The 26112-nt window shown below is 44.2% G+C and overlaps 1 protein-coding gene across 1 annotated transcript in view; it reads right to left on the minus strand.

Moving 5' to 3' along the window:
* Positions 1-3626: 3626 nt before the first annotated feature.
* Positions 3627-26112, minus strand: part of USP39 (ubiquitin specific peptidase 39) — a 46724-nt gene continuing 24238 nt past the window's right edge. The window contains exons 6-13 of the mRNA XM_066377797.1: positions 24441-24666; positions 23103-23180; positions 20335-20402; positions 19651-19839; positions 16406-16548; positions 8054-8189; positions 5510-5596; positions 3627-4702 (exon numbers count right to left, since the gene is read on the minus strand). Of these exons, the coding sequence (XP_066233894.1) occupies positions 4655-4702; positions 5510-5596; positions 8054-8189; positions 16406-16548; positions 19651-19839; positions 20335-20402; positions 23103-23180; positions 24441-24666 (975 nt within the window). The 3' untranslated portion in view covers positions 3627-4654. The remainder of the gene's footprint in view (positions 4703-5509; positions 5597-8053; positions 8190-16405; positions 16549-19650; positions 19840-20334; positions 20403-23102; positions 23181-24440; positions 24667-26112) is intronic.

Genomic DNA, 26112 nt, shown 5'->3' on the forward strand with positions numbered 1-26112 from the left:
GCCTCATGCCCCTCCTTGATTAAGTAGAGGTGCGTATCACCTCTTCATCTTATCACTGCTCCCAGTCGGGCCCCCACCTCGACCCCCCCCCCCCCGAGAGTCCATCACTGGATGAAGTGAGAATATTAACATTCCAAATAATCAAAATATATAGAAAAACAAGTAAACCTTTTGCATTAAAGACCTAAATCAAAGTGTCCTTTTATTTACAAAAGAACTTTTGTCATTATGTTTTCTATTATAAAAGAAATACATGTATATGCAGACCAAGAGTGGGAATCCCACAATCTCACCCGTCCCAGCAGAGCACTACAGCAGGATATAGACTTCTCCATCCCTTTTCTATCCCCTCCACCACTCAAGCACCAAGAGGGAGCCTGCTAGACAACCTTTTTTTTAGGTGAGAGGAGGGAGGGGAAATAGTGAGGCAGACTCCCGCATGGACCCCGCCAGGGACCCACTCAGCAACTCCATCTGGAGTGGATGCTTGAATATCAAGCAATTTTTAGAACCTGAGCACTGATGCACTCCAACCAAGCTATCTTCAGTGCCCAGGGAGACGCTGGAACCAATCTCGAAGCAATAGAGCCACTGGCTATAGGAGAGGAAGAGGGAGAGAAGAGGCTGGGGGAGAAGCAGATAGTTGCTTCTCAAGTATGCCCTCACCAGGAATTATGGGAGACTGGCTGTGGGCTGGCGGGGTCGTTGTAGCCTAAGGCTTGGTTTGGGACTGAGCCTTTCCCACTCTTATAACTAAGATCTTTTAATACTAAGATCCTTTCAACACTAAGCTTTTCTCCACACCATTGACTATTGCATGATGTAGAGTGGTGCACTCTTATAAGGAATCCAATGTATGCCTCAGATGAGCGGCTTTGTATCAGGATTCCCTATTTGTATACTGGATTAAAGGCTTTGTCTATGCTATATAATAAAGCAAAGACCGGGGGCTCACTCTCTCTGATATTACCTTTAGCATTGAAGAGGCCTCCCGATCCCATCTTCTTTTCTCAGTGAGTCTATTTCCTTAATTCCACACCGTTCTCCCTCAGGACCTGGAATTACTAGCTGCACTGGTCCGCAGCAAGGAATCAAACTCGAGATTTCCACATGCCAGGCCGATGCTCTACCACTGAGCCAACCAGCCAGGGCCACCTATGCCAGGCCAACACACACACATCCTCAGCCTCCGAGTTTAAACTCTCCAGTAGACTTTTGCAAACATGTAGCAGACTATTATCTTGAAAGCCACTATTGCAATTGCAATACCAAGGCCCCTTAACATAGAATATTTTAAACTTTTTTTTAAAAGCTTGGTTGGGAAGATGAAGAGCCATACTGTAAAGGAGGGGAGGCATTTGTTGGTCAAATAAGTTTGCAAATATGATGTATATGTTTGCTCACTTATATTTGTATTGGGTGTGGGGGACAGGCTGTAAGCAGGTAGGGTCATTATAGCCTAAGGCTTAGTTTTAAGACTAAGCCTCTCCCACCCTAAGTGACTTTGTATGAGAGACTTCCTTATTTGTACATTGGATTAAAGGTTTTGATTTCTATACTATAAAATGGGGCAGACACCTGACTAGGTGGTGGCACAGTGGATAGAGCATTGGACTGGGATGCAGAGGACCCAGGTTCGAGACCCCGAGGTCACCAGCTTGAGCATGAGCTCATCTGGCTTGAGCAAAAGCCCAACAGCTTGAACCCAAGGTCGCTGGCTCCAGCAAGGGGTTGCTCGGTCTGCTGAAGGCCCGCAGTCAAGGCACATATGAGAAAGCAATCAATGAACAACTAAGGTGTTGCAACGCGCAATGAAAAACTAATGATTGATGCTTCTCATCTCTTTCCATTCCTGTCTGTCTGTCCCTGTCTATCCCTCTCTCTGACTCACTCTCTGTCTCTGTAATAAATAAATAATTAAAAAAAAAATGGGGCAGACCTGTGGTGGCGCAGTGGATAAAGCGTCAACCTGGAAATGCTAAGGTTGCTGGCTCGAAACCCTAGGCTTGCCTGGTCAAGGCACATATGGGAGTTGATGCTTCCAGCTCCTCCCCACTCTCTCTCTCCTCTCTCTCTCCCTCTCTGTCTCTTTCTCTCCCTTTCTCTCTCCTCTCTAAAATGCATTAAAAAAATTAAAAAAAAAACAAAAACATAAAATGGGGCAGAGGAGCCCATGCTGGAGGAGAGCAGAGAAAGGCCACATGGAGGAGAGTAGAGGCAGCCAAGATGGCAGAGTGCTGAGGGAGAAGCCAGTTTGTGCAGAGAGAAGGAGATGGGGAACAGAGGTGAATAAGGCTGGTGACTAGAAACCTTTGATTCTAGGAAACTCGGATAAGTCAGTGGCTTTGGGAGCCCTGAATGAAAAGGGAAGTGTTTTCTCACTGTGTGTATTTCTTGCCCACCAGGTGCAAGCTAGGATTAAAGCTAATGGCCACCAGTTCTTGGAATAAAACAACGGACTGTTTCATTACCGTCTGTTCGAACCCAATGAGAGCCTGCATTGGCCAGGCGGCTGTGGTGGTGGCCGTGGCTACTGGCTTTACAGCATTAATAGGTTATTACACAAGCAAGTGTGGTAATGAGCTGCTGACAATGGAAGAGCCCTCACTCAAAAGGTCAGGAGCTGCCTGACCTGTGGTGGCGCAGTGGATAAAGCATTGACCTGGAATGCTGAAGGTGCTGGTTTAAAACCCCGGGCTTGCCTGGTCAAGACACTTACGGGGATTTGATATTTCCTGTTCCTCCTCACTTCTCTTTCGCGCGCTCTCTCTCTCTCTGTCTCTCAAAATGAATAAATTTTAAAACAAAAAAAGTTTTTTTAAAAAAGGTCAGGAGCTGACCAGCTAGTGGGAGGAGAGAACTGGCAGGAAGTAGCAACCACTGAGTCAGAGGGTCCCTGAGACATGCCCCACATCCTGCACCCCAGGCAGTTTGGTAGCAAAGTGAGAGCAGACTTCTGACAAGTTCCAGGGGTAACATAAGATTTTCAGCCAGGTCTGGATCTCAGCCTTGGATGCTGCATGTCAGACCTGGCGGTAGTAGGTGTTCATTGCATCTCCCACTCCCACATCCTTTAGAATTCTGTATTATCAGCAAACCCCTGGGACTCCAATCCCATTATAGTTAATAATTCATAAAATATTTTCCCCTGATGAAATTAGTATATACTTTATCTCTCCCGATTAGCTCTGGACTAAGCTGATACTATATTAGACTAGACATTGGCAGAGAATGTAAAGAAGTGGGAAAACTCAAGAAACACTAAGTGAAATCAACAGGACTTGGTAATAGATTAGACAGCGGAAGTGAGGGTGGGGGAAGGATAATTTTTAGTGTATATAACCCTTCACCTACATAGAAACTACTGGAAAGGGGTCAAGTATGAGGAGAAAAAACAGTTGTTTTGAACAAGGTTGAGTTTGAGCTGACTTTAAGACACCCAAACTATATCAAGTAGGCAGCTGGCTCTGAATCTGAGAATTGAGAGAAGTCTGATATTAAGATTGGAGTCCTCTCCATTAAAGTGACAAGTGAAGCCCACAAGCATAGTTGAAATGCCCCATGGAAAAGTAACCAGTGAGAAGAGAGAGCCTAACTTGAGAAACCCCAACTTTTAATAGCTGGACAGAGGAAATATTGAAGCTGTCAGAGGCAGAGGGAAACAAGGACAGTACCATGTCCCAGAAGTAAAGGGTGGCAGCCCAAAGTGCACAGCTCCCACCACCCTTTCAGAGAACTTGCTGTGCTGACTGGCTGTCACCAGCTGCCCCTCCACATCTTCAGATTGGACACAGTGCTCAGGCCAAGGTCACACTTCTCCAAACTGCTCCTGATCAATGGCTAGGCTTGATGGAAGCCACTTCTGCTTGATACTTCAAACAAGCCAGCTTTGCCTGGGCTCCCTGCTGAAGCGGCCCAGACTCTCCACGCTGCGGGGCAGTCAGATGCTCTTCCGGCCGCCCCCGTCCCCTGCCCTCGCAGCCCTGCACTGAGGGCCTCAACCACTCACCTCTGGACTTCTCGTTCAGAACAATCATAATTTATCACTTTTAGTCAGATATTCTGTTACTTAGAGACAAATCATCCTAACTGACATCACTTACAAGCTGATAGGAAGACATAACCAGATGACAGACTACAGGATAGTTTCTGAGGTTTAAAAAATAAAAAAATAAAGACAACCTAAAGGAAGGATATAAAACATGAGGTTGGTTTTAAAACAGGAAAATATTTAATTCATTCTAAAAAAAATCAGGAAATGATGAGACCCACAGGAAAACAACATACTATGATGAAAATGGGCTGCTAGTGGCTTTAGGGTCTCATTCCTAGAATCCTGAGGCTTTGATGCTTTGAAGAAATTATTTTGTCCTTCAGATACTCGTGGCTACTCAAAAATAAATTACATACATCTTTAAGAGTTCTGGCCTGCTGAAGCTAGAGGAGAGCTAGGTAGGAAGGAGAAAGATCAATCTACAATAAACTGATCAAAGGGCTGCTGGGTGATAGCACAGAGCCATCCCAGGCGGGCAGGCCCGAGCTTTGGTATGAACCAAACCCCATAAAAGCTGGGCGGTCCAGGGAATGTGCCAGTCAGCCATTGTTCAGTTTCTTGTCCGAAGCCCCATGGAAGCACAGCCCTGACTTCTGGACTTCAAGCCCCCTGCTGGTTGGTTTCGTCATTATCTCGTCTCTTCCAAATCTGTTAGAAATGAGAATAGATATTTAGAAGGTGGCAGGCATTCAATCTACAAATATTCATAAAATACCTATTCTACCCTAGGCAATTAATAGCCTGTGACTCAACTTACATATCTGTCAAATCCCCTAAAACTAACTTATCTTACAGAAAATTTCTTTTCATTCAATATTTTTTCCATATATCCCCCTTTTTCCTAATTTCCATTCCAAACTCCCTTTCTAAAAAATAACTCACAGTCAAGCCTATAATCTTAAACAAAGTTGCTAGAAAGTAACTCTAAACAAGAAGTGCCTGCTCTCTTTTTCATAAAGCTATAGCTTTTTCTTAGTGTCAGTCTTCTTCACCAGGCACCAGAGCAGTTATGAAGAGAAGACAGAGATACTCTGCTCCCCCCCGCTCTCACCCCAATAGAAAAGACAGTTAAAATAATACTGGTGCTCCAATGAAGACACGCAGAGTGCTAACTGTGCCTAGAGAACCGGGGAAAGCTTCAGAACCAACTCCTAACTGGTGTCCTGAGGATTCCAGGCTGCTCCTCTTTGAAATCAGATCATACAATCTAAAGCTAACCTGGGCATAAATAGAACCTCCCTGCTCACTCATAAATCTTCCATACGCCCCACTCTTCTCTCTCTGAAAATCTCCTGGACTTTCAAGGCCATGTGATCTTCCTCTTCAGTGCATCCCAACAGGCACCCAGCTTAACAAAGGCTCTAGATAACCATTTCCTGCCTTCACACCCATCGTTCCTCTCGCTGACCCCACACCCCCCCTATTTGGCACTGACTAAGTCTGTGTCCAACCCACCTGAATGTAAGCCTCCGACAGCGTGATCATCTGGGGAAGGATGTCAGTTACCTGGAGATCTTGTAATTCATACCATTTGCCAGTCCCCTGCAAAAAGTATGAAGGGCTGAATTAATCTGCCCCCTAAAACTGAAAGGTGTACAAGGTAGGCAACACAGTAAGAAGTTAGAAAATCCCGAACAGCCACAAGACCATCCCCCAGAAAGAGTCCTAAGTAAAAGGGTGCATGACCTCTGCTAGGCATCCTTCAATTTAAAGAGCTTTTGAGGTACTGATCTTGGCAAAGCAAGTCCTGCCAAAGATTCCTTAAGTATAATGGAGCCCAAACACTCTACACCTATTGAATTTAGGTTACCAACAAAGAGAAAAAGGAAAAGTCCTCTACTCTTCACCTAAGATGTCTCTTTGCTGCTCAGAAATGACAGACTAGACACAAGGACCAAGAAGGTACAGTGTCAACTATTGAAAATATCTAAAAATACACACTGCCACCCCCACCCCACAGAACACAGCAATAGTCAAGAAAAAGCATCCTTAGTGGACAATGCCAATCGAACTAACTCATCCCCTTTGGCCTACAGAACTAGTGCTGCCAACACAGCAAACCCCACCTCACTTGATGTTTCCATAAACAAGGAAAACAGGTTTCTGGATCATAGCAGAGGCCCTTCCAGAAGCTCACCTGCCTCATCCATCCAAACTTCTAAGAAATGCCGAAGAGACACACTACAGAACAGAGTCATTCCAGATACTCCAATAGTTCAGAATACAGGAAACATAAAAGCTCAGGATCACATAATCAAGTCGCCATTCCCAGTTAAAGGCCTGGTTAAGAACATAGTAAAACCAAACACCTGGATTTAAAACCCAATTCTACTGCCTTCAGTACATAAATGACTCGAACTATGAGGGACGGTTTCCTCATTTGTAAAACAATGGTATTAACACCTGTCCTGCAGGTTTCCTCATTTGTAAAACGATGGTATTAACACCCGTCCTGGAGATGTGTTTTATGGAAATAAATGAGATGAACATATGCTGAGTACTTGGAATACTTTCCAGAGCACAGCATGGCACCCGGTAAACAGAACAGTCCTAGAAAACTATTGGAACAATCTGTGCTAATAATCTGGGCAATACCAAATATATCTGAAGTACGTTTCATCCACTTTCAGCTTGAGTCAAATTCACAAAATTTAGCTGAAACAGAACTTCTAGACAAGTATTTCATAAACTTTAATTCTGTTAATCAAAAGACCTGTTAAAATGCAGCTTCTGATTCAGCAGGTTTGGGTGGGGCTTAAGGTTCTGCCTCTCTAATGTTGTTATGACGTCAGTGCTGCTGGTCCAAGGACTCCACCTTCAATGGGGAGGCTCTAACCCAGGACAGTGGTTCTCAAACCAGGCTACACAGTGGAATATCCTGGGGAACTTTTATTTTTAAGTGAAAAAGAAAGAGAGACAGGGACAGACAGGAAGGGAGAGAGATGAGAAACATCAACTTCTTATTGTGGCAACTTAATTATTGACTGATTGCTTCTCATATGTGCCTTCACAGAGGGTGGGGGCACAGCTCTGGGCCGAGCCAGTGACCCCTCGCTCAAGCAAGCGACCTTGGATTCAAGCCTGCAACCATGGGGTCATGTCGATGATCCCACACTCACGCCGGATGAGCCTACACTCAAGCCACAACCTTGGAGTTTCGAACCTGGGTTCTCAGGGTCCCAGGCCGACATGCTATCCACTGCACCACTGCCTGGACAGGCTCTCCTAGGGAACTTTAAAACATCAATGATGCCTGGTCCCCACCTTCAGATACTTTAATGCAGTGTCTTAATCCTGAATGATATTTTAGGCCAGATAATTCTTGGCTGTGGGGGCTGCCTGAGCATTCTAGAATATTTACCAGCAACCCTGACCTCTACCACAGTTGAAAACCAACAGGCACAAGTTATTGGTTCTGATGTATATAATTGGCCAAAGATAGTGCCCAAATACCAGAATTTTTAAATCTCCCCAGATGAGTCCAATGTACAGCCAAAACAAAGAACCACTGCCTTAAACTCAATAACTGACAGCTTTTTTTTTTTAGAGACAGTCAGAGAGAGAGGGATAGACAGAGAGAGACAGATAGGAACGGAGAGATGAGAAGCATCAATCATTAGTTTTTCATTGTGCGTTGCAACACCTTAGTTGCTCATTGATTGCTTTCTCACATGTGCCTTGACTGCAGGCCTTCAGCAGACCGAGTAACCCTTTGCTCAAACCAGCAACCTTGGGTCCAAGCTGGTGAGCTCTGCTCAAACCAGATGAGCCTGTGCTCAAGCTGGCGACCTCGGGGTCTTGAACTTGGGTCCTCCGCATCCCAGTCCAACGCTCTATCCACTGTGCCACCACGTGGTCTGGCAATAACTGACAGCTTTATTATTCGCAGAGTCCCAAAGTCAGGGTAAAGAAAGAACAAACTGAGGGAGCTGCCCTCCAAGATGCCAAAGAAACACCTGTTTCTGTCACCCTGTGCCATGAGAAGTCAGCGCCACTCACATGATGAAGCACATGGATCCGGTAGGAGCCCTCGGAGGGCTTGCCATCGTGCACGATGTTGGCAATCAGGTCATAGGTGGTGTTCTTATGTACTGCTTGCACTTCCTCAGACAAGTACTCCCTCAGATCCACGTTTCTGGTGATGATAAACATAAAGCCAGAAGATCAGACAAAGGCTACCCGGTTAGGAAAACTGTCCTACACAAACAGACCACAAAGTTGTTGGAACCTATTTTAGGACCCTGGATCTAGGTAGGCTTACAGACCCAAGGAAGCCCAGGTTTGTGGAAATTCACATAATCTGCTATAAAAATTAGTCAAACTAGAAAGATTGGCTCTATGGGACATTTTTTAAAAATAATTTATTCATTTTAGAGGAGAGACAGAGAGAGAGAAAGGAGCGAGGGAGAGGCAGGAAGCATCAACTCTCATAAAAGCCCAGGGTTTTGAACCAGCGACCTCAGTGTTCCAGACTGATGCTTTAATCCACTGCGCCACCACAGGTCAGGAACTATGGGTCATTTTTTTTTTTTTTATAGAGGCAGAGATAGACAGGGACAGACAGACAGGAACGGAAAGAGATAAGAAGCATCAATCATCAGTTTCTCGTTGCGCGTTGCGACTTCTTAGTTGTTCCTTGATTGCTTTCTCACATGTGCCTTGACCGCGGGCCTTCAGACCAAGTAACCCCCTGCTGGAGCCAGCGACCTTGGGTCCAAGCTGGTGAGCTCTTTGCTCAAGCCAGATGAGCCCGCGCTCAAGCTGGCGACCTCGGGGACTCGAACCTGGGTCCTTCCGCATCCCAGTCCGATGCTCTATCCACTGCGCCACCACCTGGTCAGGCCTATGGGTCATTTTAAAAGAACATTTTATAAGCATCTCTAGCAGTCAAAAGTGCAGTGTAGGGCCCATTCGGACTTGAACTAGAATCAGGGCTCTGCCACTTTGAAGTACGTGTGAGTTTGAGCAGGATATATAACTTTGAAGCTCTTCTATGATGAGCAAGAAAGTCACTATCTCTGAGATGGTGAGAATTCAATGAAAGAACAGGTGTAATGGCCTCATCCTCTGCCTGGCCTGGGACCTGCTGCAGCTGCGGGGTTTGGTCCATACCTGCCTCTGGTCTCAGGCTATGGAAGGCCTGACCACACGATTATGTGGGTTGCCACTGCATGTAATCATAGTAACAATTCCAATATGGCAAATCAGTCATTCCGATTTATGATTTTCGTTTGATTTTCTGGGATCTTGCTTCTTTATCTGATTTTCTTTCTTTTAGCCAAGCAGAATAGTTGCAATTAATAAAAACCAATCCAAGGCAGCTAAGCACAAAAGGGGAATTTATTTAAGGTTTTCAGACTAGGAAATTCAGCTGGAACAAGGCACAGAAGAAGCAGGGTCTAAGAGAGCTACTCGCCCTCCTTCCTGCTTTTTTTTTTTTTTTTTTAGATATTTTGAAATGTCCTCTTTACTTTTTTTTACAGAGACAGAGAGTCAGAGAGAGGGATAGACAGGCAGAAATGGAGAGATGAGAAGCATCAATCATTAGTTTTTCGTTATGCGTTGTGACACCTTAGTTGTTCATTGATTGCTTTCTCATATGTGCCTTGACCGCGGGCCTTCAGCAGACCGAGTAGCCCCTTGCTCGATCCAGCAACCTCGGGGTCTCGAACCTGGGTCATTCTGCATCCCAGTCCAACACTCTATCCACTGCGCCACCGCCTGGTCAGGCCCTCCTTCCTGCTTTTGATGTCAGCTTCATTCTTCTCCTTCCTTCTGCAGCCGGCTTTTCCTCCTTTATGCGACCCACCTCAGCTACCCTCCAGGCCCCCAATTTCAGTTCTAGTTGCCAAGAGAAACTACTCACTAGGTTCCTTCGGTTGGGACTTAGAAACAGAAAATTTATTTTTAATATCTGTACACTCACTTTCAAATATTAAATAAAAAATTCTTGCTGTACCTGGAATAAAATCGCTTTTTGTGTTTTGTTGAACTCTAGCCATTGGTTGAAGTATAAATGAATAGTGGTTATTGCAAAGAACTTGCTATTACAAATGCTGGCAGCCTGACCAGGCGGTGGCACAGTGGATAGAGCATCGGACTGGGATGCGGAGGACCCAGGTTCAAGACCCCGAGGTCACCAGCTTGAGCGCGGGCTCATCTGGTTTGAGTAAAGCTCACCAGCTTGAACCCAAAGTCGCTGGCTCGAGAAAGGGGTTACTCGGTCTGCTGAAGGTCCACGGTCAAGGCACATATGAGAAAGCAATCAATGAACAACTAAGGTGTCGCAACGAAAAACTGATGATTGATGCTTCTCATCTCTCTCTGTTCCTGTCTGTCTGTCCCTATATATCCTTCTGACTCTCTCTCTGTCTCTGTAAAAAACAAACAAACAAAAACAAAAAAAAATACTGGCTGCCTGACCAGGTGGTGGCGCAGTGGACAGAGCGTTGGACTGGGATGCGGAAGACCCAGGTTCAAGACCCCGAGGTCGCAGCTTGAGCGCAAGCTCATATGGTTTGAGCAAAGCTCACCAGCTTGGACCCAAGGTCGCTGGCTTGAGCAAGGGGTTACTCGGTCTGCTGCAGCTCCCCAATCAAGGCACATATGAGAAAGCAATCAATGAACAACTAAGGAACCGCAACGAGAACTAATGTTTCTCATCTCTCTCTCTCTTCCTGTCTGTCTGTCCCTATCTGTCCCTCTCTCTGTCTCTCCCACAAAAAAAAAAAAAAAAATGCTGGCTGTGAAGACTGTGCCAAGACAGTTATGAAGAACTTTCAAACGCTGGCCAGGTAGTGCAGTGGATAGAGCATTGTCCCAGTGCACTGAGGTCACGGGTTTGATCCTCAGTCAGGGCATGTATGAGAAGCAATAAGTGAGTACACAACTAAATGGAACCACAAGTTGATGCTTCCCTCCCTCTTTCAATCAATGAAAAAATTTAAAAAACAAAAAATAACTTTCAAATATTTAAATAGGGAAATAGATTGACAGTTAATGTGAACATTAAGAACATATGTTAACTACATAATTTTAAGGAAAATAAATCCTTTTTAGCTTACAAATATTTATAAAAATTTAAATAATACAAGGAAGAATAAGAGAGATTGTATCATCATGTTTCCAATCTATGTAGAACTGTCTGCTGTGCCGCCACTCATAACGGGAAATACGATAATGGCACCTCTGAAAGGATTCACAGGACATGCTAACAGTGGTTATGGTCACTTCTGGATAGATATCTCCCTCTGAATTTCAGACTGTTAATACATTTTACATGTCAAAAAATACAAAACCTTTTCAATGTAAACAATGTAATTATAAATAAATATGAAACTTTGTTCTAATTACATTATGTAGCTTTCTATGTGTTAGCGTTAGCTATTTCTACAGGTTGACAGTACTCATGTAGAGAAAACAGCTGTGTTAGGCTTGCTTGCTTGCACTTTGTATGATTAGTGCAGGAGCATGTGGCAGGGCCACGTGTATGTAGCCTGCATTAAGGCTACAGGTGCTTTACCTCAGGGCTGATTGTGGATCGCTTGCCCGCCACTGCGAGGGGCCATTTGGCAGATTACTCGCCCGCCACCACAAGAAGAGATTTTCCCCTGCCTTGTTTGCTTGCCCTCCATGTGGAAATCTAATAAATGGGAATGGCCCAACACTTTCCGCTCTGCAGTTCCTCCACCATCTGCCCATATCCAATGTGAACCTGCCTGGCCTCAGCCACCGGCATTACACCATATAAACTGCAATATATAGTCAATGTTTAAGAGAGTTTAGATACGAGTCCTAAGGAATCCATGCGAGACCTAGAGAGCCACAGTGCCTGCCAGCTGCTAAGAGCTGACTCTCCAGGTTCTGCTCTCCTCTGCTTTAACAGCTATGCAGACTTGTCTGAAAGAGTCCCTGAGAAATCTGGACTATCTATAATCAAGTTCTCATGGCTGAACGAAACTGTTTAAGTGGCAAAAGGGAATGAAGATATATTACAACATTTTGTTTTAGAAAATAGTCAGAGCCTGACCAGGCAGTGGTGCAGTGGATAGAGCGTCAGACTGGGACACAGAGGACCCAGGTTCGAAACCCCGAGGTCGCCGGCTTGAGCCCAAGGTCACTGGCTTGAGCAAGGGATCACTCAGTCTGCTGTAGCCCCACGGTCAAGGCACATATGAGAAAGCAATCAATGAACAATTAAGGTGCCACAACAAAGAATTGATGCTTCTCATCTCTCTCCCTTCCTGTCTGTCCCTATCTGTCCCTCTCTCAGTCTCTGTCTCTGTCACAAAAAAAAGAAAAGAAAATAACCAAAGAAGCAAACCACACTCATCTCCCAATGAGAATGGTCAAAACTAAAGAACATCTAATTAGCTAGAAGTAAAACTTTAAATCTGCCTGACCTGTGGTGGCGCAGTGGATAAAGCGTCGACCTGGAAATGCTGAGGTCGCCGGTTCGAAACCCTGGGCTTGCCTGGTCAAGGCACATATGGGAGTTGATGCTTCCAGCTCCTCCCTACCTTCTCCCTCTGTCTCTCTCTCCTCTCTCTCTCTCTCCCTTCTCTCTCCTCTCTAAAATGAATAAATAAAATTAAAAAAATAAAAAATAAAAAACTTTAAATCTATGCTCCAAAAACCCTATCTCCAAATGAGCAGAGAACACCTAATTGCAAGTGTCATAAATGCCGATAAAAAGATGTGCTATGAATAAAACACAGGAGAAGAATTAGATATGAAAAGGGTCCTTTTCAAGAATAGGGATTTTGCTAATCCAAAACCAAATTACTCTAAAAGTAATTAAAGTACATAAAGTAATGAAAACGCAGTTTCCAGAACTAGTCACACAATTTGATGTTCTCATAAAGACTGACTAGGCAAGAGGTATAGCTGACCCTCGAACAATGTGGAAGTTTGGAACAACGATCCCCTGTGCAGTCAAAAACCCACCTACAGTCTGACTGTGGTGGCGCAGTGGACAGAGCATTGGACTGGGATGTAGAGGACCCAGATTCAAAACCCTGAGGTCACCAGCTTGAGCACAGGCTCACCAGCTTGAGTGTGGGGTCGCTGGCTTGAGAATAGGATCATAAACATGACCCCATCCTCACTGGCTTGAGCCCAAAGGTCGCTGGCTTCACAAGGGATCACTTGCTCTGCTGAAGCCCCCCCGTCAAGGCACATATGAGAAAGCAATCAGTGAACAACTAAGGAGCTACAACAAAGACTTGATGCTTCTTATCTCTCTCGCTAAAAAAAAATTTAAATTAAATAAAAAATAAAGGTCAGCTGTAACCTTTTTCTCAACTTGTCCAAAGTAAGCTTTCTGAACGGCAAACCACTGAAGTCAGTTACCAAAAATACAAATGAAACTGATGGCAAAATAAACATATTCCAGGCCCCATATAAAAAAGAACCAATGCAGTAAGGAAATTTCCATGGTGACTGAGCAGCAACTACTACCCACACACAGTTCTCCATCCCTGGAGTTGCCCTGAAGTTGCCCTGGAGTTCCAAGTGTTCCGTCCTACCAAGAACAGACTGGTGACTCAGGCAATTCACAAGAGTCCGATTCTGAAATAAAACCCTGATGTGTAGACTTTCAAAGAAATCTCCTCTTGGGGCAGCAGAAAGCTGGCCTCTACACCCCCCCCCCCCCAATTTCATTCTAATTGTCACACAAACAAGATACTAGTAAAGAAAAATGTGGGAAAGGAGAAAAAGAACTGCATTTCTAACCAGGTTTCCTATTCCTACCCCGTACTGTCCTCAGATTGTTGGTAATCATGGAACCAAAAATGATAAAATGTTACACATGGAAGGACCCCTGGGGCCATCTAGTTAAAGTCTCTCATTTTATCTATAAGACAACATTTAGAAAACACACAGGTAGGACAGCCCAGAACTCAGACCCCTTTAATTTCAGACAGTACCCTTGTCAACACTACAGAGAGTTCAGAACCGAAACTATTTCCAAAGGAGAAGAGTGGCAGTCTTAGCAGTTTGGGCAGCTGGGTAATGCAGGGGGATGGAGGGAGGAAGAAAAGAAGATGATGGCATCTGTCCATTACAGTCCCATACTCATCTGTAAAGGTTCAAAAAAAAAACAAAACAATACTACTAAGCTAAACATTGTGTTAGCCCTATCATATATCCATCCAAATCCTTCTCAATAAGAAACTGTTGCCTGACCAGGCAGTGACACAGTGGATGGAGCGTCGGACTGGGATGTGGAGGACCCAGGTTCGAGACCCCGATGTCGCCAGCTTAAGCGTGGGCTCATCTGGTTTGAGCAAAAGCTCACCAGCTTGGACCCAAGGTCGCTGGCTCGAGCAAGGGGTTACTCGGTCTGCTGAAGGCCCACAGTCAAGGCACATATAAGAAAGCAATCAATGAACAACTAAGGTGTTGCAACAAAAAATTGATGACTGGCCCTGGCCGACTGGCTCAGTGGTAGAGCGTCGGCCTGGCGTGCAGGAGTCCCGGGTTCGATTCCTGGCCAAGGCACACAGGAGAAGCACCCATCTGCTTCTCCACCCCTCTCCCTCTTCTTCCTCTCTGTCTCTCTCTTCCCCTCCCGCAGCTGAGGCTCCATTGGAGCAAAGTTGGCCCGGGCGCTAAGGATGGCTAATGGCCTCTGCCTCAGGCACTAGAATGGCTCTGGTTGCAACAGAGCGAGGCCCCAGATGGGTGGGGCATCGCCCTCTGGTGGGCATGCTGGGTGGATCCCGGTCCGGTGCATGCGGGAGTCTGTCTGACTGCCTCCCCGTTTCCAACTTCAGAAAAATACAAAAAAACAAACAAACTGATGATTGATGCTTCTCATCTCTTTCTGTCCCTGTCTATCCCTCTCTCTGACTCTCTATCTCTGTTAAAAAAAAAAAAGAAACTGTTACCTGAGCTAAAAGCCAACACAGAGACCCACATTTCTTCCTGCCAGTTGTACCACCAGGTTTCTCCACGTTCTCAGAGATACCTATTTCAGCAGGTGAAAAACCATGTCTCTTGAGAAATAAAAGCCAACTGCCAACCCTGAAAAGGACCTTGAAGGAGCTTTCTGAGAAGGTGGCAAATTAAAAATACCTGGTACACGTCCTAATTTTGCATTAAAATATTCATAAATGTTCACAAAAAGAAAACTGCACGGTTGTGTTTAAAAATAATTTAAAAATAAGCCTGACCAGTGGTGGTGCAGTGGATGGGGCATCAAACTGGAACACTGAGGTCCCAGGTTCGAAACCCTGAGGTCACTGGCTTGAGCACAGGCTCACCAGCTTGAGTGCAGGGTCGCTGGCGTAAGCATGGGATCATTTACGTGATCCCAACGTTGCTGGCTTGAGCCCAAGGTCACTGGCTTAAGCAAGGGGTCAAGGCACATATGAGAAGCAATCAATGAACAACTAAAAAGTGTCACAACTACGAGCTGATTCTTCTCATCTCTCTCCCTTCCTGTCTCTCTCTCGCTAAAAATATTAAATAAAAATAAGACATCAAAATTTATAACTTCCTAAAAAATTTATAACTTCCTCATCAATAGGAAGATTTTAGACATATTCCACCCTCTAGAGAAAAAATTAGAAAGAAGGACCCCAAGAGGAGAAAACAAATCTGTAGTCATCCCCACTTTTCATGCCTAACTATGGTGTGCAGAAGATGTGATGACCAGCAATGGAGGAACTCTCAGGATTAACTGCACAGGATTATTTCCAAAACCAAACAGATTCCTATCTGTTCTACCCTCATTTCATCAACTGTTTTTTCCTACAAGGAAAAGACTACAATTCCCAGCAAGCAATAGGAAAGGAGGCAAAGGAGGAATTGCTTCCAGGTAAACATCTATCCTTGAGGCTTTGAAATATTTATAGCCTTCAAATAAAAACTCTTAACTTACATAGTGTAGAGAAGCTCTATTCCCTAAGATTCCCTAAGAACTAAACAGTCCAAAATTAACAGTGATACAAAAATATGAAAAGAAATTCAGGCTCACTCCCACTAAAAGAAAGTGGAGCCTGACCAGGCAGTGGCACAGTGGATAGAGTGTCGGACTGGGATGCGGAGGACCCAGGTTTGAGACCCTGAGGTCGCCAGCTTCAGCACAGACTCATCTGGTTTGAGCAAGGCTCACCAGCTTGGACTCAAGGTTGCTGGCTCGAGCAAGGAGTCATTCAGTCTGCTATAATCCTCCCCCCGGCCGTCAAGGCACATATGAGAGAAATCAATGAACAACTAAGGTGCCACAACGAAGAATTGATGCTTCTCATCTCTCTCCCTTCCTCTCTGTCTGTCCCTATCTGTCCCTCTGTCTGACTCTGTCACAAAAAAAAAAAAAAAAAGGTGTAACAGCGTAATACTCACGTAATAGGAAAGTTGACAATAGTTGGATTCTTCTCCACAAAGAAATTGTTTTTAGTGAATCTCTTAATACAAAATATTAGATATGGAGGCAGCTTGGTGAGCTGGAAGCGCTTCAGAAAGTTCTCCTTGTAAGTCTTATATTCCTAGAGACAAAAAGAAAATTATCAAATTGGTGCTTGAGTACTGGAGCAGGGGCATGAGATTTGTTGTGGTTTGAATTTTTTCATCTAATTTGCCTTACACTTAGAATTCACAAGACACCTGACACCAGAAACCACGTACAGGCTTAGGAAGAGGACTGGCTCCAGCTGACTACATCACCTCAACTGTGGGCTGTGTTTCAGCCAGCATGAGCATGCTGTTGAACTCTAACCATAGTAATGTGTGGGTGTGTGTTTCTACAAAGAAAACAAAAATGTCAAATGAAAAAGAGGATTGGTTAAAAGGCACAGAATTACAATCATGAAAAGTCTCACTTCCAAAATAAGGAAGGAATTCTTGACCATTGCGTGTACCCAAGGAACCAGGCTCTTCTGAAGCAGTGAGGAGCCCTCATCATAAAGGGAATTCCCGCAGAGCTGTCAACACTCTGCCAACGTTTCTTCCCCCTCAAAGGTCTCAAGACTCGGGGTTCAAGTGCAATCTGTCAGGCAACATTTACTGAGGACTCATTCAGCATGTTTGAGGGGATAGAGGGGTGAAGGACACAGGACAGCCTACCCAGCCCAAGAGACTAAGATAGTGTACATAAATTTATTTTTCTTTAACAAAACACAATTTAGTACAGTAAAAACTAAGGTAGGAGTGAAAAACTAACCACAACCAGAGAGAAAACACCAATAAAACCACTGCTCTCTGGAGTGGGTGAGCAACAGAAGTAACAAGAGATCCCCACAGGGACCCCATGTTTTCCAAAAAATTATTTTAATTTAAAATTAAGATTAAAGAACATTTAGGATACACATACTCTAAAATCACCTAGATGATGACATTCTAAACCAGGGGTAGTCAACCTTTTTATACGTACCGCCCACTTTTATATCTCTGATAGTAGTAAAATTTTCTAACCGCCCACCAGTTCCACAGTAATGGTGATTTATAAAGTAGGGAAATAACTTTACTTTATAAAGCAGAGTTACAGAAAGTTAAAGCATATAATAATAATTACTTACCAAGTACTTTATGTCGAATTTTTGCTAAGTTTGGCAGAATAAATCTTTATAAAACAACTTACTATAGTTAAATCTATCTTTTTATTGATAACTTTGGTTGCTCCACTACCGCCCACCATGAAAGCTGAAACGCCCACTAGTGGGCAGTAGGGACCAGGTTGACTACCACTGCTCTAAACCATCAAGTAAGAGTTTCACTTTAAGCATGACAGCATCAGGAGCACCAAAGAGCTGCTCACCAACAACAGTGGTGAAAATTATTTTAAAAAGCCACCAGCACCACCACCATTTAAATTCTATTGAAATGGTCTTCAAAATAGAGCAAATGAAAAAACATTTACTGAAGAAAATATTTTTTGCCTGGCCTGTGGTGGCAAACTGGACAGAGCATCAACCTGGAATGCTGAGGTCGCCGGTTCAAAACCCTGGGTTTGCCGGGTTAAGGCACATACAGAAAGCAATCAATGAACAAAAATGAAGCAACTATTAGTTGATACTTCTCATTCCACCCCCCTTTTCTCTCTGTAAAATCAATAAATAAAATTTTTTCTTACTTAAAAAAAGAAAATATTTTTCTCTAAGTTGTTACTAAAAAACTCTATAATTAAGTAAGAAAAATAAGAGTCTGTGGTATTTGAGCCAAAACCTATACCTTCCTTTCTCTCCTAACACAGTGAGACAAAAACTCCTCTCAGGACTGGCACATCCTCCCCACGGGCTCACAGAGGGTAATCGCCCAAGGGAGACAGAATGGCAGCACCATGCTGTTTGATTATTACGGTTTTATAGTATAGCTTGCTATCAGGTAACATGATTCCTCCAACATTGTTCTTCTTTCTCAAGATTGTTGCTGCTTTTTGGCATCTTCTGTGGTTCCATATAAATTTTGGAGTATTTGTTCTAGTTCTATAAATACGCCATTAATATCTTGACAGGGATTACACTGAATCTGTAGACTGCTTTGGGTAATATGGATATTTTATAATTATGTTAATTCTTGCCTGACCAAGCGGTGGCACAGTGGATAGAGCATCAGACTGGGATGCAGAGGACCCAGGTTCAAGACCCCAAGGTCGCCAGCTTGAACACGGGCTCATCTGGTTTGAGCAAAGTTCACCAGCTTAGACCCAAGGTCACTGGCTTGAGCAAGGGGTTACTCGGTCTGCTGAAGGCCCACGGTTAAGGCACATATGAGAAAGCAATCAATGAACAACTAAGGTGTTGCAACGTGCAACAAAAAACTAATGATTGATGCTTCTCATCTCTCCATTCCTGTCTGTCTATCCCTCTCTCTGACTCTGTCTCTGTAAAAAAAAAAAAAGTTAATTCTTCCTGTCCATGAACACAGTACATGCTTACACTAGTGTATATCTTCTTTAGTGTCTTACAATTTTCCAAGTACAAATTTTCTAATCCTTGATTAAATGTATTCTAGGTATTTTATTCTTTTTTTTTAGCGTGAGAGACAGAGACAGAAAGGAAGAGAGATGAGAAGCATCAACTCATAGTTGCAGCACTTTAGTTGTTCAGTGATTGCGTCTCATACCTACTTTGACTGGAGGGCTCCAGCCAAACCAGTGACCCCTTGCTCAGTCAAGTGACCTTGGTCTTCAAGCCAGTGACCATGCAGTCATGTCTATGATCCAAGGCTCAAGCTGGTGACCTCAGGGTTTCAAACCTGGGGAACCTCAGCAGCCCAGGCTGATGCTCCATCAACTGAGCCACCACTGGTCAGGCCAGAGGCAGAAGGATCACAAGTTCAAGCCGGCGACCCTGCACTCAAGCTGGTGACCTTGAGATTCAAACCTGGGTCCTCAGCATCTCAGGCTGACACTCCATCTACTGCACCACCACCTGGCCAGGCTTAAAGAACATTTGAGTAGTACAAGAGAGGGCACTATAATACAAGTGAAGAGTTGGGGGGGGGCAATCAGCTAGAAACAGCATGGGGTCTGGAAGGCTCACCTAAGATAATATATGCATTACATACATGTGGCGATTTCCAAGTATAAAAAGAAAACTGAAAAATCAAGAGAGAGAAAGGGTAGCAGAGCAGGTGTGCAAATGGGCTACCTTCTCAGTGATGCCATTGAACTTGGCCAGAATGTTGAAGAGTGGCACCTGGGGGATGATGAGCTGCTCTTTTTCATCCTTGTAGAGGGGTGCGGTAGGAAGGTCCAGGGTGAGGTACATAAAGGTGGATTCCACCATTGTCTCCTGGTACTCATCATTATGAAGCAGCTGTTCTTTTTCTTCAGCTGGCTAAAAATTAATGAAGAAAAAAGAGAGAGAAGGAGTGTGAGCAGCAAGAGACCACCACAATGTAACAATGTTTCTGTTACATTTACACTGTGCTTCCTTTTATACTGAAATGAAGTCAATATACAATACACTGGACAGTTTTACCACCTGGTTGAAGTAATGCAAGAATGAATAGACTTCCATCTTCAAAGATTTTTACTTAAATAGCAGACTATTTTAAAAGCTTTTAAATGATGTAGAAAGCTCACCTGAGCTTCTGAAAAAACACACTTGCACCACCCAATGGCCAGACCACATAAACCAGCAGATCCTATCCAAACATTAAATCCAAAACTTAAGCACACTAATAGGCTAAGAATCCAAGGGAACTACCATTTGGCAGGTGTTCTATAGAACCTCTTCCTGGGGCAAGAGGCCATGATGGTTCTCTAAGCTTCTCTTTGTCAATCCACTCCAACAATATATCAGTCTGAGGCTCAGGTTCAATCCACTCACCAGATCAGGATGAGGAAGCTTCTTAGTGAAGATCCTCATGGACCCCTGGAAAACATCAGTCACAATAGCTGCACAAACAAATCAAAATGAAAATTCTGTCAGGTTAGAAAGCATTTCCAAAATACAGTCATAACTTCTAAATTTCTGAAACAAACCAACATCTCCCAGCATAAGACCCAAAGCTATTACTAAACACAATTACCTTTGTATTGTAAACCACCATAGCACCTTTATAACTATTTGTGTAAACAATTTTGTCTGTCTTCACAAAATATCCTCTGACCCTTCAGCAAAGAGCCTGGCTCACAAGAGAAAAATTAAGTGCGTTTGAAATAAATTAATAATTTACAGAGCCTGGGGTTTTTGAATCATAAAAAATCCATAAGTAAAACAAAGTACAGTTGACCCTAAACATAGTTTTGGACTGTATGGATCCACTTATAATTTGATTTTTTTCAATAAACATGTACAGTACTGTAAATGTATTTTCTCTTCCTTATGACTTAGATTTACTAAATAATACTTTATTTTCTCTAGCTTCCTTTATCGTAAGAATACAGAACATAATACATATAAGACACAAAATATGGGTTATTCAATCGTTTATGTTATTGGTAAGGTTTCCGGTCAATGGTAGGCAATTACTAGTTTTGGGAGAGTCAAAAATTACACACAGATTTTCAACTACACAAAGGGTCAGTGCCCCTAACCCCTATGTTGTTCAAGAGCCAACTGCACACCCAAGAACTTCCCATGACCACATAATCCCTACAAAGGGAGAAAATGTCTACCATGCATGGGACATAAACGAAAAAAGACAAACTAAGAATGGAGCAGAACAGAATCAAAGAAATGAAATAAAAAGCACAACAGAGTTCTATAGTCCTCAAGGACACAAGTCAGAAAACTCGCCCTGGCTGGTTGGCTCAGTGGTAGAGTATCAATCTGCCTGGTGTATGGATGTCCCAGGATTGATTCCCAGTCAGAGCACACAGGAGAAGCACCCATCTTTCTTCCCCTCCTGCAGCCATAGCTCGATTGGAGCAAGTTGGCCCAGGGCACTAAGGATGGTTCCATGGCCTCCACCTCAGGTGCTAAGAAGAGTTTGGTTGCTGAGCAACAGAACAACGCTCCAGATGGGCAGAGCATCACTCCATAGTGGGCTTGCCAGGTGGGTCCCGGTCAGGGTGCACATGGGAGTCTGTCTCTCTGCTTTCCCTCCTCTCACTGAATTAAAGAGAAAAAAAAATTCAGCAGGTGTGCATAGTCTGAGGATACTTAATAGAGGTGCAAAGCCACGTAGTAGAAGAAATATCACACCACACCAGAAAAACATCAAGCTTGACCAATGGTGTTGCAGTGCATAGAGCATCAACCTAGGATGCTGAGGTCCCAGGTTCGAACCTCTGAAGTCACCAGATTGAATGAGAGTTCACCTGGCTTAAGTGTAGGCTCAGCTTGAGCGTGGGCTCACCAGCTTCAGTGTGGGATCATAGGCTTGAGCCCAAAGGTTGCTGGCTTGAGCAAGGCATCACTGGCTCAGCTGGAGCCCTTCAATCAAGGCACATATGAGATAGCAATCCATGAACAACTAAGGTGTCACAACTATAAATTGATGCTTCTCATCTCTCTCCCTTCCTGTCTGTCCATGTCTGTCCCTCGTGTGTGTGTGTGTGTGTGTGTGTGTGTGTGTGTGTGTGTGTCTCTCTCTCTCTCTCTCTCTCTCTCTCGCTAAAAAAAAAAAAAATTCTAGCCCTGGCCGGTTGGCTCAGCGGTAGAGCGTCGGCCTGGCGTGCAGAAATCCCGGTTCGATTCCCGGCCAGGGCACATAGGAGAAGCGCCCATTTGCTTCTCCACCCCTCCCCCTCTCCTTCCTCTCTATCTCTCTCTTCCCCTCCCGCAGTAGAGGCTCCATTGGAGCAAAGATGGCCGGGCGCTGGGGATGGCTCCTTGGCCTCTGCCCCAGGCGCTAGAGTGGCTCTGGTCGCAACAGAGCGACACCCCGGAGGGGCAGAGCATCGCCCCCTGGTGGGCAGAGCGTCGCCCCCTGGTGGGTGTGCCGGGTGGATCCCGGTCGGGCGCATGTGGGAGTCTATCTGACTGTCTCTCCCCGTTTCTAGCTTCAGAAAAATACAAAAAAAAAAAAATTCTATTGGCTAGAAATATACAGCTCACAAAAATTAGGGGATATTTTGAAATATCCCCTAATTTTTGTAAGCTGTATGTATTCTAATAAAGAAAAATAGAGAGAGACCTATTCAAGAACAAAATTTAGCCCACGTGTTCATAATATCACCCCTGCACAAAAAGATAAATAGTTAATTATAAAAGGATCGGAGCCTGACCAGGCGGTGGCGCAGTAGATAGAGTGTTGGACTAGGATGTGGAAGGACCCAGGTTCGAGACCCCGAGGTTGCCAGCTTGAGCGCAGGCTCATCTGGCTTGAGCAAACAAAAAAAAAGCTCACCAGCTTGGACCCAAGGTCACTAGCTTCAGCAAGGGGTTACTCGGTCTGCTGAAGGCCCACGGTCAAGGCACATATGAGAAAGCAATCAATGAACAACTAAGGTGTCGCAACAAAAAACTGAAAAACTGATGATTGATGCTTCTCATCTCTCTCCGTTCCTGTCTGTCCTTGTCTATCCCTCTATCTCTCTCTGTCCCTGTAAAATAAAATAAAATAAAAATAAAAGGATAGGAAGCTTCAAAGTGTTCTTAAAAGGAAGCAAACAAAACAGAGCTCTCTTTTACAAAATGCAATGACTTACTCTTCTTTTTCTTCTTCGTGCCCCCCAGGGCTGAGTGTAGCGCATTCAGAAACCAGGACAAAAAGTCGACTCCATCTCCTGGAAAAGAAGAGAGGAACGTTTTGAAGCTGGGAAGCAGTATGACAGCCCAAACCATGCACTGCGGCCTGCTCCATGTTCCTGGTTTCCTCCTTCCTCAGGGCCACGCCATCCCATCCCCTGGGATCCTCCTCCACCTGGCCATTAAATGTTCAAGGTCAAGCTCTTCATCTTCCAATCTTTACTCTCTCCTGAGGCTCTCTGATCCAACCAGGACTTTCAATTATCATCTCTACTCCAAACCTGTATCTCATCACCCACCAAAAGCCATTACTGAACTTCTGTCACTCCTCACCCAGAAAAATGTTTTTAAACATTTATCTTATGTCATACCTTTGCTTAAGTCTTCACTGACTCCCTATTACTGTCAGGATATATCCAAGCTCCTTATAAGTGGCACATAAACCCAACAATCTGATCCCTTCCTCCCCACCTCCACTCATCATTTTCCCCTGGGAGTCCAGGAATCCAGCTAACTGCAGTCTTCTGCCTGGGCCAGGCACTTCCATGCATCTGTCAGCAGCGTCCCCTCTAGCTGGAATGCCTCAGACCCGCCTCCCCTCTACCTAAAACTCAGCCATCTCTTCCTCCTCTCTGATGCCCAGCACACCTCCCACAAATTCCAGTGGGGTCCCTGTTTCATGCTCCCTCCCACACAGCACACTTTGCTTCCTCAGCACTCAACACCCCATAAACACCTTTTTACACAACTATTTTCCCCACTGTGATGGGAGCTTCTGGAAGAGAAAAATTGTTTCTTACCCCTGCAACTCCAGAACTTAGGAGCAACATGAACGAATGGCAAATAACTGACATTAAATGCTAGAGGACACTACACAGATCTAGGTACTAAGAGCTACAAAGTGTCCACTTGACTCATCTGGCAAAACCTAACTGGGGTTGGAGGGATGAAAACAGTCAGAATAGTTCACCAGAATATTCTATTTTGCAACAAAACAAAATGAGGAGCAAAGCTGGCAGGTGCTTAGGAAGGGCTGGTGTCTCTTCCCAGCCTCCGCTCTTCACCTGAGCCATACATGTCAGTTTTCCAAGTTAGACTTTCTGGCCACCTGAACTGTCTTGGGAACCTGACCAGGGCAGGCTGATGAAAAAATAGTGTGGAACCTAACCCCTAACCAAGCTATCCACAGGACACTCACTCTAGCTACTATAAGGTTTGATGTGAACTGGAAGTAAATTTGTTCATCAAACTAGTTTTGTTGCCCTGAAGTAAAAAAATATGAATGCCTTGCTCCTTACCTTGCTTGGTGATCTGAAATGTCTTCTTGCTGCAAAGGACAACAGCCTGAAGCATCTCATGGGGAGAAACATGTGCCTTGAAATTTCGAGGGTTCCAGAGTTTTCTCATCAGCTCTCCAAAACGCTGGACCAACAAGAACATGATATCCCCTGGAGGACGCTTGATGTTCCTGTAATTGTCTTCTTCCAGGAAGTAGTTCCGGAGGGGAGGGACATTAGACAGAGCCTGGAAATCAAACACTCTTGATTAATCTAATGCCCCTTTGCAAGGCCTGTGGGAGCCAAACTCTTCCAACTAAAGTTCTTCCAATAGAGCTGTGCCTGCAACAGCCTTCAAGAGTCAGAAATCAAATGAGACTCAGGGACATGGACAAGAGTGTGGTGGTTAGGGGGGGGGGGAGGCGAGGAGGGAGAACACACAAAGAAAACCAGATAGACGGTGACGGAAGACAATTTGACTTTGGGTGATGGGTATGCAACATAATCAAATGTCAAAAACCCTGGAGATGTTTTCTCTGAACTTATGTACCCTGATTGATCTATGTCACCCCATTAAAATTAATTTTTAAAAAAAGTCAGAAGTCAACAGTGACATTTAGAATTCATGTTACAGCAACATCTTTCATATTGAGTTTCACACAAAGTCCTATTCTGCACACTTCGTTGATGTGAATATGACAAATGAGTTGTTTTTTTTAAAGGTACTCAAAATTCCTACCCACTGACCAGCTTATTTAATAATTTCCTTTGTTTACATTAACTAAGCCTGTGACCATGTTTGGATTCAAAATGAATTAAAAGCTAGAAACTCAAATGCTCTTCATTACCCATTTGGCTGAGGCAGAGATAACTATATGGACCCACAGTTTCCCCATCTCTCCAATGCACATTAAGATAATATTAAAATCGGCCCAGGCCAGTTGGCTCAATTATGGAGCATTGGCCTGGCATGTAGATGTCCCAAGTTCTATTCCCAGTCAGGGCACACAGGAGGAGCAACCATCTGTTTCTCCACCCCTCCCTCTGTCCTCTCTCTCTTTCTCTCTCCCTCTCTCTCTTCCCCTCCCACTGCCAAGACTCGACTGGTTTGAGCACATCGGCCCCAGGTTGGCTCCATGGAGCCTTAGCCTCAGGTGCTAAAAACAGCTCAGTTGTGAGCTTGGCCCCAGATGGGCAGAGCATCAGCCCCAGACAGGGGTTGCCAGGTGGATCCCAGTCAGGGTGCATGTGGGAGTCTATCTCGCCTCCTCTCACTTGGAAAAGAAAAAAAAAGTGAAAGTTAAAAAAATACTACAAAATATAACACTGTCACATAAAGTACAAGACTAGAAGTAGAAGGATACTCACTGTAACACTAGTAATAAAAAAATGAGACAAGTTAAAATTTTTATCTAGCAATTCGGAATAGCCAAATAACGATATTACCACATGACAAAATACATATTATGCATGTATGTATGTATGTTTACAAAAAAGTTCTAGAGATCTATATACTGTAAACTCTCCCAGGACAAAGTACTAGGAAAGAAAGGAATTACGCTTTCACTTTATACTTTCTACATCTTTTTCCCCCTCAAGAAGTATTCGTGTTTACATTTTTTTTTTTACAAAAGAGACAAAGACAGAGAGGGATAGAGGAACAGACAGGAAGGGAGAGAGATAAGAAGCATCA

The sequence above is a fragment of the Saccopteryx leptura genome, chromosome 3 (genome assembly GCF_036850995.1).
Source record: "Saccopteryx leptura isolate mSacLep1 chromosome 3, mSacLep1_pri_phased_curated, whole genome shotgun sequence".
NCBI classification, from domain to species: Eukaryota; Metazoa; Chordata; class Mammalia; order Chiroptera; family Emballonuridae; genus Saccopteryx; species Saccopteryx leptura.